General features: G+C 44.5%; 1 protein-coding gene across 1 annotated transcript in view; it reads right to left on the bottom strand.

Annotated features, from left to right (window-relative positions):
• Window positions 1-865: 865 nt before the first annotated feature.
• LOC145342093 (gamma-aminobutyric acid receptor subunit alpha-3-like) overlaps window positions 866-16,786 on the bottom strand; it is a 265,641-nt gene continuing 249,720 nt past the window's right edge. Inside the window, exons 8-10 of the mRNA XM_080187307.1 lie at window positions 11,224-11,376; window positions 6,894-7,105; window positions 866-1,338 (exon numbers count right to left, since the gene is read on the bottom strand). Coding sequence (XP_080043433.1) covers window positions 1,012-1,338; window positions 6,894-7,105; window positions 11,224-11,376 — 692 coding nt within the window. The 3' untranslated portion in view covers window positions 866-1,011. The remainder of the gene's footprint in view (window positions 1,339-6,893; window positions 7,106-11,223; window positions 11,377-16,786) is intronic.

Below are 16,786 nucleotides of genomic sequence, written 5' to 3'. Positions count from 1 at the left end.
CCCCTACCCATTGACATCGTGTGGGCATTGGCCACGTTCACTTGCAGATGACAATCTAAATTGCATTTAATTATCACGTTTTTAATCTCATATTTCTAAAAGAAGAAATGGCAATGCTGTAACTGGGTCAATGGCCATAATAATACTGAGCAGGACAAGAGTACTGAGTCCACAGGCTAACCAATACTTGGTATCGAGTTAACTTACTACAATCAGGACTGATATTGGAATAGGCTTCCTGACCCTGGGTCTGTGGGTGGGGGGATGGGGGTGGGGGAGATGTAAGGGGAATTTGTAATTAGCTTTAAGCTTCTGTTTCTGGTCATTTTATACTGATCCTTGCTGGGAAGTTTGTATGAGTTAAAGGACATGTGTTGTAGGAGAGGATGCATGTGCGCTTCAAAAGGTGCTCAGGATGGAGAACAAATGGTGTCTGATGCTGTCTCATCCTGTAAAAGAATCAATAAAAGATAAGCAGCACATACTCTGGAGAGTGTGAGTGAGGGAGGGTGTGGGCAAACTAGTGAGGGCATGGTGGCCAGGCAAGTGTGTGCACTCAGTTTAAAGCCAAAAGCTTAAATGGCATCATTATTCAGTCCTTGCAGAGCACTGAACAATCCTTCCAAAGAATAAAGAAAGAAGAATTTGTTCTTTGATTAGATCAATATTATAGCACAAGCTTCTTCAGGCAGCGAGGCTAAGGGGTCACTGTCAGCAGGCCGAGGGGTCACTGTCAGCCAGCAAAGGACATACACACACGCGCGCGCGCGCACACACACACACACACACACACACACACACACACACACACACACACACACACACACACACACACGTTACAGAAACATCCTTCAGGTGATCGGTGAAAGTTTTGTGAGAAGATGCCAGCAGTGATATGGCCATGCAAACAGTGAAATACAATTTCAGTTAGACTTATACAATGAACAAGTACGTTCCTTCAAACACATCAAACAGCTTTAGTTAGAAAACACAAACAGAAAACACCTGAGATCAAGCTGGGAGTGGAGTCTTTTTCTGGGGGATCATGCCTGTGATTATTGGTTCTCTGCTGACATATGTGGCCCAATAAACCAGGTTAAAAATAACAAAGAGAACAGGAAAGACAATTCGGGACATTTTGTCAACCTTGCTGACGCTATTGTAAGTTTTCTTGCTCTTGAGTAGTTTCTCCTCGACTTTGCTCAGCTTAGCGTGGGCCCCTGCACTCTTCGATATGGTAGCCAAGCTGGGATCCTTTGTGATGTTCAGAGTGTATGTTGTCCCAACAATATTGTACGTATTGTTGGTTTTCTTGGCCAGGGTGACTGGTTCCCTTTTCTAGAACAAGGAATGTGGATTTAGAGATCATTAAGCATCAAATACAAACAGGCCAACATTGAATGAAGGGGTAAACAGAATGTAACTGACATTTCAAGGTGAAATGTGGATCTGCAAACAGGGCATGATATTATAAGGATTAAGACCAGAATTAGTGGAAATTCTCAGCAGGTCTGCAAGCATTGTAGAAAGAGAAACAGAGTTAAAGATGGGATCTTGAGTCTGTACTCCCTGTCTGCAAGATCGATGCCGAGGGGGCTCAAGATCCAGTGAGATCCCAAAATCGTGAATCTCGCCAGCAAGATCGTGATCTCTGATCGCCCTTGCTAGCAATGTAATCAGGTTCGTAATGGGCAAAGATCCAATTGACATTCGTTTCAATAAATTTAGATATAATGAAATACCCACCCACCCCCCCCCCAAAAATTTTCGTCCCTCGTTGACGTGATACACAGCAATATGGTTTCCAAGTTCACCCAGACCTGAACCTGTCCTGGGGGACACCCTGGGGGCACAAATGGCACTATAGCTTCTGGGACAGAGGGACATGGCCAGACAGTGGCAATGTCCCCATGCACTGCCCCTGGCACAGTTTAGCAGTGCCAACCTGTGCCAGGGCAATGCCAGGGACAAGCCCTAGGGGAAGACTCATGTGCAGGGACTCATTGATTTGTGGTGGGGGTAGGAGTAGACATTGCAAGTAATGGGGATGCTGGTGATGATTAGCAAGGCAGGGGATGGAAAAGGGGCAATACTGCTGATTATGGAAAGGAATGGGGCCTACGATCAGTGGGAAGAGGGAAGGATGCTGGGGATGGAAGAGTGATGATCGGGGATGGGGGAGGTCAATGTTGGGGATAATTAGGGGGAACGGGAGAACGATACTGGGGATGACTGGGGGAAAAGTTGATGCTGGCAATGATCAGAAAGGAGGGGGTGTTGAAGGAACATAGATACCTCCATAGTAGGGGGGAATGAGATTAATTTTTGTTCCAATGTTTGGGCTGTCCCAATCTTGGTGGAACCAGTTCCTGGCTTTAAGAGTTCCCACCTCCTCAGAGCGATGATCAAACTGGGCCCACTATTTTGGCAGTTAAAGTGACAAGATTTGGAGATAAAACTGGCCAGTGGAGCTGGAGAGATCCACACTCTGCCAAATTCTCATAAGATTCAGCCCAATGTTTCAGCAGTGACCTTGCATGAGAACCGGAATGATATCGAGATGGGCATATAGAGTCATAGAGGTTTATAGCATGGAAACAGGCCCTTTGGCCCAACTTGTCTATTCCGCCCTTATTTTTTTAAACCCCTAAGTTAATCCCGATTGTCTGCATTTGGCCCATATCCCTCTATACCCATCGTACACATGTAACTATCTAAATGCTTTTTAAAAGATAAAATTGTACCCGCCTCTACTACTACCTCTGGCAGCTTGTTCCAGACACTCACCACCCTCTGTATGAAAAAATTACTTCTCTGGACACTTTTGTATCTCTCCCCTCTCACCTTAAACCTATGCCCTCTAGTTTTAGACTCCCCTACCTTTAGGAAAAGAATTGACTATGTACTTGTCTATGCCCCTCATCATTTTATAGACCTCTACAAGGTCACCCCTCAGCCTCCTACGCTCCAGAGAAAAAAGTCCCAGTCTATTCAGCCTCTCCTTATAACTCAGTCCATCAAGCCCCAGTAGCATCCTAGTAAATCTTTTCTGCACTCTTTCTAGTTTAATAATATCCTTTCTATAATAGAGTGACCAAAACTGCACACAGTATTCCAAATGTGGCTGTACCAATGTCTTGTACAACTTCAACAAGTCATTCCAACTTCTGTATTCAATGTTCTGACTGATGAAACCAAGCATGTCGAATGCCTTCTTCACCACTCTGTCCACCTGTGACTCCACTTTCAAGGAGCTATGAACATGTACCCCTAGATCTCTTTAGAACATAGAACATTACAGCGCAGAACAGGCCCTTTGGCCCACGATGTTGCACCGACCAGTTAAAAAGCAATGACCCTCTAACCTAAACCAAACCCTTTCTATCCATAAACCTATCCACGGATCTCTTAAACGCCCCCAAATTAGACGCATTTACAACTGCAGCAGGCAGGGCATTCCAATCCCTCACCACCCTCTGGGTAAAGAACCTACCCCTGACATCCGTCCTATAACTACCACCCCTTAATTTAAAGCTATGCCCCCTCGTGCTAGCTTTCTCCATCCGAGGAAAAAGGCTATCACTGTCCACCCTATCTAAACCTCTAATCATCTTATATGTTTCAATAAGGTCCCCTCTTAGCCGCCTTCTTTCTAACGAAAACAACCTCAAATCCCTCAGTCTCTCCTCATAGGACCTCCCCTCCATACCAGGCAACATCTTGGTAAACCTCCTCTGCACCCTCTCCAAAGCCTCCACATCCTTCCTATAATGTGGGGACCAGAACTGCACACAATACTCCAAGTGCGGCCGCACCAGAGTTTTGTACAGTTGCAACATGGCGCTGCGGCTCCTAAATTCAATCCCCCTACCAATAAACGCCAAGACACTGTATGCCTTCCTAACAACCCTATCTACTTGATTCCCAACTTTCAGGGATCTATGTACACATACACCTAGATCCCTCTGTTCATCCACACTATTCAGAGTCCTACCGTTAGCCCTATACTCTACACATCTGTTATTCCTCTTTGTTCTGTAATTCTCCCCAACGCCCTACCATTAACTGAGTAAGTCCTGCCCTGGTTCAATCTACCAAAATGCATTACCTCTTATTTATGAACAATAAAAATTAGCGCAGAATTTGGCTATTCAGCCCCTCGAGCATGTTCCACTACTCAATAAGATCATGGCTGATGTATTCATGTTTCTAATTCCATATTTTCATCCAGCCCCGCAGAACCTTTGACTCCCTTGCCTAACAATAATCTATCCATTTCTGCCTTAAAGCAATTCAATGACTCAGCTCTCACTGCCTTTTGAGCAGAGTGTCTAAATTTTATGGAGCCTTGTGGAGACTATATTTGGAGTAATGTGTACAACCATAGTCTTCTTATCTAAGGAGTGTTAGGAAACCAGAGTTAGTTTTAAAAGATTTCTATTTGTAAGGATAAACATTAGAAATAAAGTCTTAGGTTTAATTTAATATTTCTGTGCTGGCAAGGAAGCTGTGATTAGTTTTCAGGTTGAGCAAACAAAGTTTGTCTATGTAGGGGTTTCATTCTGATATCTCTTGTGTTTTAGATCTTCAGAATGCTGACTCCTGATGATTTCCAAGCAACCTGTGGGCTGAGCAGACATTTCCTTTGTCTCAAAATCTGTAGGAGAAAGCTAGTCAGGTTAGTTGTGGTTCAGTTGGAAACTGGATGAGAGATAGAATGGGTCTCTCAAGTCTGCTTTGCAGCTGGAACCTTACAATGGAGTAATAGTTCAAACAGCCAGCTAGAATTGTACAGAGAACACGAGTAAGGGATTGGTGAAAATCTAGGTATCCAGAGAGATGTAACAAAAAGATTTCAGGAAATCTGAAACTAAGGGCCCATTCTTACCATTTTCATTCTAAGTGCTGAATCTGGGCGCAATTCAGATCTGACTTGGAAATCTGCTTTCAGGCACCCCCATACACACTTAGCTTGAGAAAAGAATTGTGGTTCTGAATTGTGCTGTGGGTGGAGCTTAGTGTGCCCGGAATAATCAGAGCTCTGAATTGTGCATGCGCAGTTTGAAAAAAATTTGAAAAAGCACGCCCATGTCAGATCGTTCCCAGGATGCAGAAAGCAGAGAAAGTGGCCTGTGAGCAAAAAACAGGAGCGGTGGCCCCCACAAACATCACTGTCCCCCTTATCCACCCACTGCCCCCGCTACCCAGACCGATCACAACCTCCTGCCTCCTCCCTCCCCCACCGATCGGCCACAGAGTGGCAGCGGACGCCCCTGCCTCCCGCTGTTCCCCCCACCAGAGATCCATCTGGCCTCCCCCACTAGTGAGATTTGGGCCTCTCCCCCCCACTACCCCCCATCAGAGATACATTGTATCTGCCTCTCCCCCAAACCAGAGAACAATCTGGCCTCCCTCCCCTCAGAGGTACATCTGACCTGCCTCCCTCCCTCCCCACCCCTCACCAGAGAATGATCAGACCCGGTTCCCCCTCTTTCCCCCACTCCACACCACCACCACCGATCTGAGTCAGAAAGCCATTGGAAGCTCTGAACTTGAAGCTCTTAAATGCATGCAAATGCATTTAAATCACTGTTGCGCCCGTTTCGGGCGTGAATCAGATCGCGGCCATTCCCGGATCTCAGTCAAGTGGGCATCTGCGTGGGTGCAGATCGCATTCATGGCCCCACGCCTGATTTTACACACAATTGTAAAAATGGGTCCTAAGTGATTAGACCACTGGAGAACAGACTTACGTTTAGAGAACCAGAAAAAGATGGGGCACATCATTGTAACATAGTGACTGGAACCTCAAAAATGTGGTGTAACAGTGGAAGTGAAAGTCAGTAAGATCTGGTTTGAAATCCACTGACACACTGCTTACAGTGGAGCAGAAGCTCTGGTCAACCGAGTCTTTGGAAAACATTAACTTTGGAATGCAGATCACTAAGTGAAAGTTTTGCTATGAAGAAAATTTTACAGTCTATTTTTGACAGTGGAACTTTGACCTTCTCATGTAGAAAATCATCTGGGAGAAGGGAGGATTCTGAGGAGAAATCTGTAAAGTTTGGGTGCTGATGAAACAACTGTAGCTTCAATTGTATTTTGTCACCTGCAACCTTAAGCCTGTGTGCAAGTGTTAGGCTAAAGGAGTAAAGGAGAATTGTATCATAATCCATTGCTTTAATGTTTAATAAACATTTTCTTTTGTTGTTAAATAATTGATGGTCCTGTGACTCTGTCTGCTCCACATTTGATAAAACCAAAACTAAAAACAACTCTTATCTTTTGAGCCAGGGTTCCATTCTGGGATCGTCCTATCCAGTTATAACACTAACTGGGACTGTAATGAGAGGGATATACTTGCGATAGAGGAATGCAATGAAGTTTCACCAAAATAATCATTGGGATGGAAGTATTGTCTTATCAGGAGAGATTGAGGAAACTGGGCTTGTATTCTCTAGAGTTTCGAAGAATAAGAGATAATTTTATTGAAACTTAAAAAATGCTTCCAGTGTGTGACAGTGTAGGTGTTGCTAAGATGTTTTCCTGGCTGTTGAGTCTAGAACCAGGGGACACAGTGTCAGAATAAAGAGCAAGGCCATTTAAGATTCTTCACTCAGAAGGTGAATCTTTGAAATTTTCTACCCCAGAGGGCTGTGAAAATTCAATCATTGAACATGTTCAAGATAGAAATCAATAGTTTTCTGTATATTAATGATATTAAGAATACCACAAGAAATTGACATTGAGGCAGATGATTAGCTATGTTCAGATTGAATGGTGGAGCAGATGTGATGGGCTGAATGGCCTATTCCTGATTCTGTGTCCTAGAAATCATTTGCATTAACTAGCAAGCCACACAGTGATGTTCAATGGTGTGTTGTGGAGCTCACCTTCATCTCCTGAGCTTCCATGGCTTTCCTGCCATCCCATGGCCAGCTCCGCTTGGTGAAGTAATTCACGGTTGCAAACTCAATCAGTGCCGAGAACACAAATGCGTAACAGACAGCGATAAACCAGTCCATGGCTGTCGCATATGCCACCTTGGGCAAGGAGTTCCTGGCACTGATACTCAGTGTGGTCATCGTTAGCACTGTGGTGACTCCTGCAAAAAAATTCATTGCATGAAACTTGCTACTTGTTTGGTTCATATTATATTATGCAGTGGGGATGCATCATGCAGAAGGGTTGTGCGGAGGATCATGCGGGGAGGTTTCATATGGGGAAGTGTTGTGCATGGGTAGAGCATGAAGAGGCAGTTGAGCACAGAGAGGGGCAATATTAGGAGCCAGAAAGAGGGAACAATGGGGCAGTTCCTGCCTGGCATCCTAGTCGTGCCCATATGGCACTCTGGTTCTGCCAGGGGCCGTGCTAAGGGGGTGGAATGCGGTGGAGTCTTGACCAGGGGTGGGGGAGAGACAAGCAGTGAGGTCCATAGGTTTGGTTGGGGGAACTCTGCTTTGAGGGACGTTGGAAGAGGGGGGAATGCTGCAGAGGAGGGGAGGATCAGTGGAGGGGGGGAGGTGGAGCAGGAAACTCTGCAATGGGGTGATCAGCAAGCAGGATAGGGAAAAGAGGGACAGATTTCAATGCCCATGGGGGAGCAGTGCTGATATCCATGGCAGGAGGGGGAGTCCTGAGGTCTGGGGGCAGGAGAGGGGGGTGGGTTGGAGGGCATAGAAGGGAGGGCAAGAGGAAATTCCTGGAGGGGGAATTCTCGATGTCTGTCTGTGTGGAGGGAGAGGGAAGGCAGCAGGAAATCCCCTGAGAGATTGGGGTGCCTGCGCAATTGTATCCATAGAGTTCAGCAGCCAGCTTCCCCAGTGAGCTTAGGCTCCATAGAACAAAAAAAAAACAGCCCGGGAAACAGGCCCTTCGGCCCAACGAGCCCACGCCGCCATCTCAACACCACCAGTCCACCTCTCTACCCATGACCCCTATCTAATGTTTTATGGCCATCCAGATTGAGTGAAACTGATTTAGGGACAATTTATTCCTGCCAATCAGCCTAACAGCACATCTTTGGGGTGTGGGAGGAAACCGGAGCACCCGGAGAAAACCCACGCAAGCACGGGGAGAATGCGCAAACTCCCACAGACACCGGCCCAAATCCACGTGTCTGCACAGCAATCAGTGATAGTCACTGAGCTGTCGTCTTGCCCAGTATCTTGCCCAGTTTAGGCACACACTAACGACATGAAGCACTAGGCCAATCTCGAACAACCAAGAGCAGCCCCAGTACGACCCATCGCCTGTACGCCCCTCGTTGGACACGATACCATACCACACCCCGCCCCCCTCCAGCTAAGTGCAATAAGATTGCATGTTTAAACTCTCCCAAAAATCAAGTCTGTAACTCTTTCCATTTTCTCACTCATTCAGCACTTTGAATTTTTTCATAAAATTCTACCCTTGGTAATTTTTCAGAAAAATTGCGTCCATAAGCATTTTCCCTCCCAACTTTTGGTCATGTGTCTCATATCATTATGTGGGTGGTACTGTTTTCACAGTTGCACACATTAACCTTTTCAACTCCAATCATCCTAACACTTCATGGTCCACTTCTTTCGTAGATCTATTTCAATTGTACAGACGTGCATGTAGAGGCTTGAACTTCAACATTTGCAGATGGTACAAATCTTGGAAGAATTGTGAAGTGCGAGGAGGACTGTGACTGATTTCATGATGACATAAATAGGATGGTGGAACGGGTGGAGTTGTGGCAAATGCATTTAAACCAGAGAAGTATAAAGTGATACATTTTTATTGGCAGGATGAGGAGAAACAACATAAAATAAAAGATCAATCCTAAAATGGGTGCTGGAACAGAAAGACCTGGGCTATATCTGCACAAATGTTAGGCAAGTTGGGCAGCATGGCACCAAGAATTGAACCTGGGTCCCTGGCGCTGTAAGACAGCAGTGCTAACCACTGTCAAAATGGTGTGGTAACAAAACAAAAGGTTAATTCAGAGTGAGTGGGAATGGCAGAATAATAATAAACTGTGTCCCGAGCTCTGAGTTTTGATTGGTTAATATGGATTACTCACTCAGAATCCCGACTGACAGCTTAAGTTCCTTTGAACTAGAGTTTGCAACTTCTCTCCCTGTTCTCAGAGTTATGGAGGTTGGATGGTCAAACTGGCCTTCCGGCTGTCTCCAGTTTAAATATGCCAGATCACTGAATTTGATGTTGATGGGCAAGGAGAGTTCCAAACCAAAGAAGTCCTCCTTTCCTATGGTGGCACAGTGGTCAGCACTGCTGCCTCACAGTGCCAGGGACCCGGGTTTAATTCCCAGCTTGGGCCATGGTCTACGCAGAGTTTGCATGTTCTCCCTGTGTCTTCATGGGTTTCCCCCAGTGCTCCAGTTTCCTCTCACAGCCCGAAAGACGTGTTGGTTAGGTGCATTGGCCATGCTAAATTCACCCTCAGTGTACCCGAACAGGCGCTGGAGTGTGGCAACTAAGGGATTTTCACAGGAACTTCACTGCAGTGTTAATGTAAGCCTATTTGTGACAGTACTAAATAAACTAATAAATGAAGTAAACCAGCTACATGCAATCATTTTTGAAATGGTTAATTAGACCTGTTACACATACAAAATATGTACAGAAATTAACTGCAGAATAGCAAAGGCAAGTTCTGCTTTTGGGTAGATTGCTCTCCATTGTATGGGAACTTCAAGGAATCCGCCCAGCAACAAAACTGAAGGTCTACAGCACCGTGGTGCTCACTACCCTCCTGTATGCCTGCGAAACATGGACTGTGTATCGAGGGCATGCAAGACAGCATTTCCACATGACTTGCCTTCACAGAATATTACACATCAGATGACAAGACAAAGTACCAGACATTGTAGCTTTCTCTAGAGCAAGTCTACCATCAGTCCACACATTGCTGATGAGAGCGCGAACCCAGTGGGCAGGTCATGTCGTCCATACGCACACACACGGGTCAAGGTAGGTGTAGGAAAATGCTTTGTTAAGATGGCAGCACGAGCTCATTGGGCCGAAGGGCCTGTTTCCCGCACTGGGTTGTTCTTTGTTCTCTTTGTTCTTTGAGTGCATACCCAAGCAGCTCCGTTTTAGGGAACTCTCTGCTGGGAGACGCTCGCATGGAGGGCAGAAGAAACATTACAAAGACACACTCAAGGCCTCCCTGAAGTTGCTTGACATAGATATGACCACCTGGGAAACGCTGGCACAAAGCCGCCATACCTGGTGCTTCCTCATCCACAAGGGCTGTCAAGCTTACGAAGCAAGGCACATTGCTGAAGCACAACTTAAGCATGAGCTGTGCATGTCCCCAGCCACCAGCGCAACAACTACAGTGCCTACACAAGTCTGTCCAATATGTGCCAGGACATTCCTTGCCCGAATTGGCCTGATCAGTCATCTTTGGACACACCGCAACCAGCCTCAAAATGACTAATGGTGTGAGGTCCTCATTGACGACAATGGGCGAACAAATGTGCACAAGTAATAACATGGGTTGATGGGTTCTTGATAAGAGAGGGGATTAAGGGTTATGGGGAGAGGGCGGGAAAGTGGAACTGAGCCACAACAGATCAGCCATGATCTTATTGAATGGCGGGGCAGGCTCGAAGGGCTAGATGGCCTACTCCTGCTCCTATTTCTTACGTTCTTATGTTCTTATGTTCTATTTCTAAATGTTCACATGATCAAATATCCCAAGATGCTTCACAAGAATATTATAGATCAAAATATAACACCAAGCAACATAAGGTATGAGGTCAGATGACCAAAAGCTTGGTCAGAAAGGGACCTTTTAAGGAGTGTCTTAAAGGAGGGAAGAGAGGTAGAGAGGTGGAAAGATGTAAGGAGGGAATTCAAATGCTTGGGGCCCATAGCCATGAATGGTGGAGTGACAAGATTCAGGGATGTTCAAGAGGCTAGAATTTGAGGAGCACAGAGGTCTCAAAGGGTTGTGGGTCAGGAGATTACAGAGTTAAGGAAGGCCAAGACCATGGAGGAATTTGAAAACAAGGATTAGAATTTTAAAATAAAGGCATTACTTGACCAGGCACCAGTGTATGTCAGTGAGCACATTGGGTGATAGGGGAATAGAACTTTGTGAAAGTTAAGACACAGGCAGCAGAGTGTTGGATAACCTGAAATACATGGAGGGTAGAAGGTGGGAGACCAGCCAAGAAATAAAGAGAATTGATTATATGTTGTCTTCAATGCACAACAGATACTCACCAAACACAGTGCGTGCAGGGACAGATTCCCTGTTCAGCCAGAAGGACACCTGGGAAAGAATCACAGTCATGATGCAAGGCAAGTATGTCTGGATCACAAAGTAACCAATCTTCCTCTTTAGATGGAAGTGAGTCGTCATGACAATGTATTCACCTGAAGAGACATGGAAGGCAAAGATTTAAGTAAAGGTAATTGCATTGTCCATCAGCAGCTAGATTATTTATATTGGATGTGCATTAAGCTATCATCTCACAGGTTATTGCATATACTATGACAATGACACTCAGAGACAAGCCCATTAACTGTGATGGATTTACACTATGACACCAATAAATATTATCACATTCATCAGTATTCCCTCATATATATTCATGGGACTCCCTATAAATATTCTCATGTGTTTATAGAGAACATAAAATGTCCTAAGGTGCTTCACAGGAACATTATGAAGAACAACTGGAGGCCAAGTCACATTAGATAATATTAGGGCAGATGGCCAAGTGGAAAGTTTCAAAGTTGCTTTATCAGGAGCCAGTAAAGATAAGGGTAATAGTGAATGGGAAGGCACAATAAAGTCTGGACAGCAGAGTTTTGAATAACAGAGAGATCCCTAGAGATATGCATCCATTTAGCACCTTATTGGTCCTATTGGAAGTTGCATTTATACAGTATCTTATATAACCTCAAGATGTTCCAAAATGCTTCATAGTTAGGTAAATACTCTTGAATGTATTCATTATTGTTCAGAGGCAAATAAAGAAGTCAATTACTATACAGTCCCACAAATTAGCGAATTAACAATTAAGAGAAGTCAATACTGCTTTATTTTTAGAAATGTCCAAACTGTCTAATTAAACTGTGACTATTATTAGATTCCAGAACCAATCACTGTATACCCATGAAGGTCTGAGTTTGTGGAATAATCTTGAGTGGAGGCATGAAACAACACACCATGTTGACTGGATGTTAAATACCCCAGCTAGGTCGGAACAGTAAAATCCACAGCTCCATTACTACTAAGTTCTGTGTCATTGAATCATACAGCATAGAAAGAGGCCCTTTGACCCACCATGTCTGCACTGGCCATCACACACTATTTTAATTCCATTTTCCAGCACTTGGTCCATTGCCTTGCACACTATAGCATTTCAGTTGCTCATCTGAATACTTCTTAAATGATGAGAAGGTTCCTGCCTCGACCACTTTTCCGGTAGTGAGTTCCAGATTCCCACCACCCTTTGGGTGAAAAAGGTTTTCCTCAAATGCTCTCTAAATATTCTGCCCCTTACCTGAAATCTATGCCCCCTTGTTATTGACTCCTCTAGTCGTATTAAAATTGGCAGTTGCTGAAGCGTTACAATTGGGTTACAATGAGAGCCAGCTCAGCTCTGAAATGGAAGGTCAGGATTCAAGCTCTAGTTCAAAGACCTGAATAAATAATTAAGGCTGACACTCCATCACTCTAATGAGGGAATGCCGCACTGTCAAGAGTACTGTCATCCTCCAGAGGAGTAGTTAATTCAAGGCTTGGCTTGCCGTCTTGTGTGTGTATATAAAATACTCCAGACCACTTTTCCTGACTTGTCAACCCCATTACCTCATAAATCAAGAGACAAACACTTAAAATTCAAGACATATGGTGTAAAAATTAGTTGCTTTTCAAACATTAACCAAATTGATTTAAATTTAGTTTGACAATAATGGCATCTTCGATCCAAACAAGATCAGAACTCTTTACAAAAGGGAAATTTATTGTATCTGATTGCAGATGCTGGAAATCTGAAATTAAAAACAGAAAATGTGTGCCAGTAACTTGTTTTATTACTGCACCTGTAAATATTTTGCAAGAAATGTTTTTAAAACATTTACACATTATCAGTTCTGCCTCAATGGCCAAATGGTCATATTTACTAGTCTACTATCTCTGGTTGTAGAGTTCGTGAATCAGGGCAAGTTTCGAGGGAATAGAAACCAAGAATCCTCACCATATTTTCTGTTTCTTTTTTTAGGGAGTAGCCTACTTTTATTGGCAGTTCTATTGCCAAAAACTTCCTAAAGCTGGACTAATCCAGTGACAAAACCATTATGCTGTTATTTTCCCATAAAACTGCTAGTAACTACTAGTACAGTTGGCAAGTTGCTTGCAATTGTAATGCTACACATGAGTCGATAGTAGGTTGATTGCTGCTTCAATCACAGTAGTGATTTGTAACTTTGTCATTGCTGCATGGCTATGGTTCAGGCTCCAGGCAAGGCAAGAAACAAGACAATTAAAGGTTGCACACAAGGCAGAAGATTTCAGAAGACCCTATATCCAGTTTCTTTGTGGTCAATTTCCAAGAGTCTTGGCATATATGCAGGTGTGACCAATTAAATGTACTTGTGCAAATCCAGTGTATTATGAATGTTCAGATAATACACTAAAACATTTTGACACAATCATGGACAAGCACAAGATCTTTGGCATTTTGAACTCTAGACAACCTGAGTCTCAAGCAAATGCCTAGTTAAGTCTGGATATATACAGCCAACCAGGAAATTCACACATCCCTCTGCTTAAGAATAGGTCATCAACAATAAAACGAGAGCATTCCAGACAAATTATTTTTCTATTTCACCATGGACAAAAGAAACATTGAAACATAATGTGTTTAATAAATATGAAATCCCATCAAGTCTTCCTTGCATTATGATAGTTTCCCATCCAAACTAGATGGGATGAATTTCAAAGTTTTTACCAACATCACAGGATGTATAATCAACACATCTGCTTAGTTCAGACAAAGGGTTTTGAACTTGTACAAGTCACATGATGAACATAACCATGTTTTCTTTGTAATTACAATGCAGCATAAGCTGCTTACAGTGGGAGAATTCGATTAAAATCCATCAGAAGGACGAATAACCCTGCTGCAAGTCAACTGAACAATCAAAGTAATAAATAGCAATACCTTGAAAGTGGGAGAATGACTCCCCAATATGTCCCAACTTCAGGTTCACAGAACAACATGCCTGGTCATTTCCGTTCCATTTTCAGATGTGGGAATAATGGAGGGATAGAGAATTGAGTCGGAGTACCAAATTTGTTTTTATGCCAGTGGGATTTTGCCAATGGATTGTCTCCACCAATGATTTTGATTTGATTTACACAGAACATAGAACAGTACAGCACTGTACAGGCCCTTCAGCCCTCACTATTGTGCCGAGCTATGTCTAAACCCAAGATCAAGCTATCCCACTCCCTATCTTGCTGATGTGCGCCATGTGCCTATCCAATAACCACTTGAAAGTTCCTGAAGTGTCTGACTCCACTATCACAGCAGGCAGTCTATTCCACACCCCAACCACTCTCTGAGTAAAGAATCTACCTCGGACATCCCTCCTATATCTCCCATCATGAACCTTATAGTTATGCCCCCTAGTAACAGCTACATCCACCCGAGGAAATAGCCTCGGCACGTCCACTCTATCTATATCCCTCATCATTTTATAAACCACTATTAAGTCGCCTCTCGTTGTCCTCCACTCCAAAGAGAAAAGCCCCAGCTCCCTCAACCTTTCCTCATAAGACCTACCCTCCAAACCAGGCTGCATCCTGGTAAATCTCCTCTGCACTCTCTCCAATGCTTCCACATCCTTCTTATAGTGAGGTGACCAGAACTGAACACAATATTCCAAATGTGGTCTCACCAAGATCCGGTATAGTTGCAGCATAACCCCAAGGCTCTTAAACTCAAATCCCCTGTTAATAAACACACAATAAAACTTCTTCACAGATCTAGCCTCTTGAGTGGCAACCTTCAGAGATCTGTAGATATGAACCCCAAGATCTCTCTGTTCCTCCACATTCCTCAGAACCTTGCCGTAATCTGCATTCAAGTTTGTCTTACCAAAATGAATCACCTCACACTTATCAGGGTTAAACTCCATCTGCCAATTTTTGGCCCACTTCTGCATCCTATCAGTGTCTCTTTGCAGCCTGCCAGAGCCCTCCACCTCATCCACTACTCCACCAATCTTGGTGACATCAGCAAATTTACTGACCCAGCACTGTTCCCTGTGGGACACCACTGGTAACTGGCCTCCAGTCTGAAAGCTTTCCTTCCACCACCACCCTCTGTCTTCTATGAGACAGCCAGTTACTTATGCAATCGGCCAAATTTCCTTCTATCCCATACCTCCTTATCTTCTTTATGAGCCTACCATGGGGAACCTTATCAAACAACTTACTAAAATCCACGTATACGAACAATATCAACTGCTCTATCTTCACCTACACAATTTATTACTGTCACATCTGATAGTATACAGTGAAAAGTATTGTTTCTTGCGAGCTATACAGACAGAGAATACCATACATACAGAAGAAAAGAAGAAAGTGCAGAATGTAGTGTGATATCACAGCTAGGGTGCAGAGTAAGATCAACTTAATGCGAGGTAGGACCATTCAGAAGTCTCATGGCAAAAGGGAAGAAACTGTTTTGGAGTCAGTTGGTATGTGTCCTCAGGCTTTTGTAGAGAGTTTGGGGTGTGTGGGGTCCTTGATTATCCTGGCTGTTTTTCCAAGGCAGCCGGAACTATATGGATGGGAAGCTGGTTTGTGTGATGGACAATCATCATCCTTTGTAGTTTTTTGCTGTCTTGAGCAAAGCAGGAGCCATACCAAGCCATGATACGACCAGAAAGAATGCTTTCGATGGTGCACCTATAAATGTTGGTGAGGGACGTAGCGGACATGCCAAATTTCCTTAGCGTCCTGAGAAAGTAGAGGCATTGGTGGGCTTTCTTAACTATAACATTGGCACCAAGGGACCAGAACAGGTTGTTGGTGATGGACATGTAGAAAACTGAGGCTCTCGACCATTTCCACTTCATCCCGGTTGATGCAGACAGGGGCGTGTTTTCCACTACGCTTCCTGAAGTCACAGACAATTTCCTTCCTTTTGTTGACATTGAGGGAGAGATTATTGTCATCAAATGAGTTCATGAGATTCTTGGCTGGAATTTAGCGTGAAATTAGGATAATTCCTGATCCATTTTTTTGGGTGAGTTTTCACACCCAGTCTTATGCACTTGGTCTCTGAAAAGATGACCTAGTCAGTTTCTAGCCAGAGAGGCTGTGGGCTGGGCTAAATTCACCAGCCAATCTGTAGAGGGAGGTATTGCACAGACCTCTAATGCTGCACGTGCACATTAGCAATAACAGAGGTCTGAAGACAGTGAGAGAGCTGTCAGGCTCCTGCTAATGTAGGAAGCCTCGACCAACAGCACTCCACCCATGCACCCAACCCCGCCACAATCGCAGCGGCCTGTGGCTTGAGATGAAGTCGTTCTGTCCCCCATCCGTCTAGACTCATTGTGGCCCCATTCACCACCCCTGCCCCCCCACCAACTGCAGGCAGAGTGGCAGCAGGCCCTCCCTCCCTCCCCCACCAATCGCAGGCAGAGTGGCAGCAGGCCCTCCCTCCCCCACCAATCGCAGGCAGAGTGGCAGTGGGCTTCCCCAACCCCATTTGGCTCCTCCTCCTAGCAATGCCCCCACGGCCCTTCCCCCGGCACTGCC

The sequence above is a fragment of the Carcharhinus amblyrhynchos genome, chromosome 4 (assembly GCF_965287045.1).
Source record: "Carcharhinus amblyrhynchos chromosome 4, sCarAmb.v2.hapA, whole genome shotgun sequence".
NCBI lineage: Eukaryota > Metazoa > Chordata > Chondrichthyes > Carcharhiniformes > Carcharhinidae > Carcharhinus > Carcharhinus amblyrhynchos.
The sequence above is the reverse complement of the archived record's forward strand: the minus strand, read 5'-3'. Positions and strand labels throughout refer to the sequence as shown.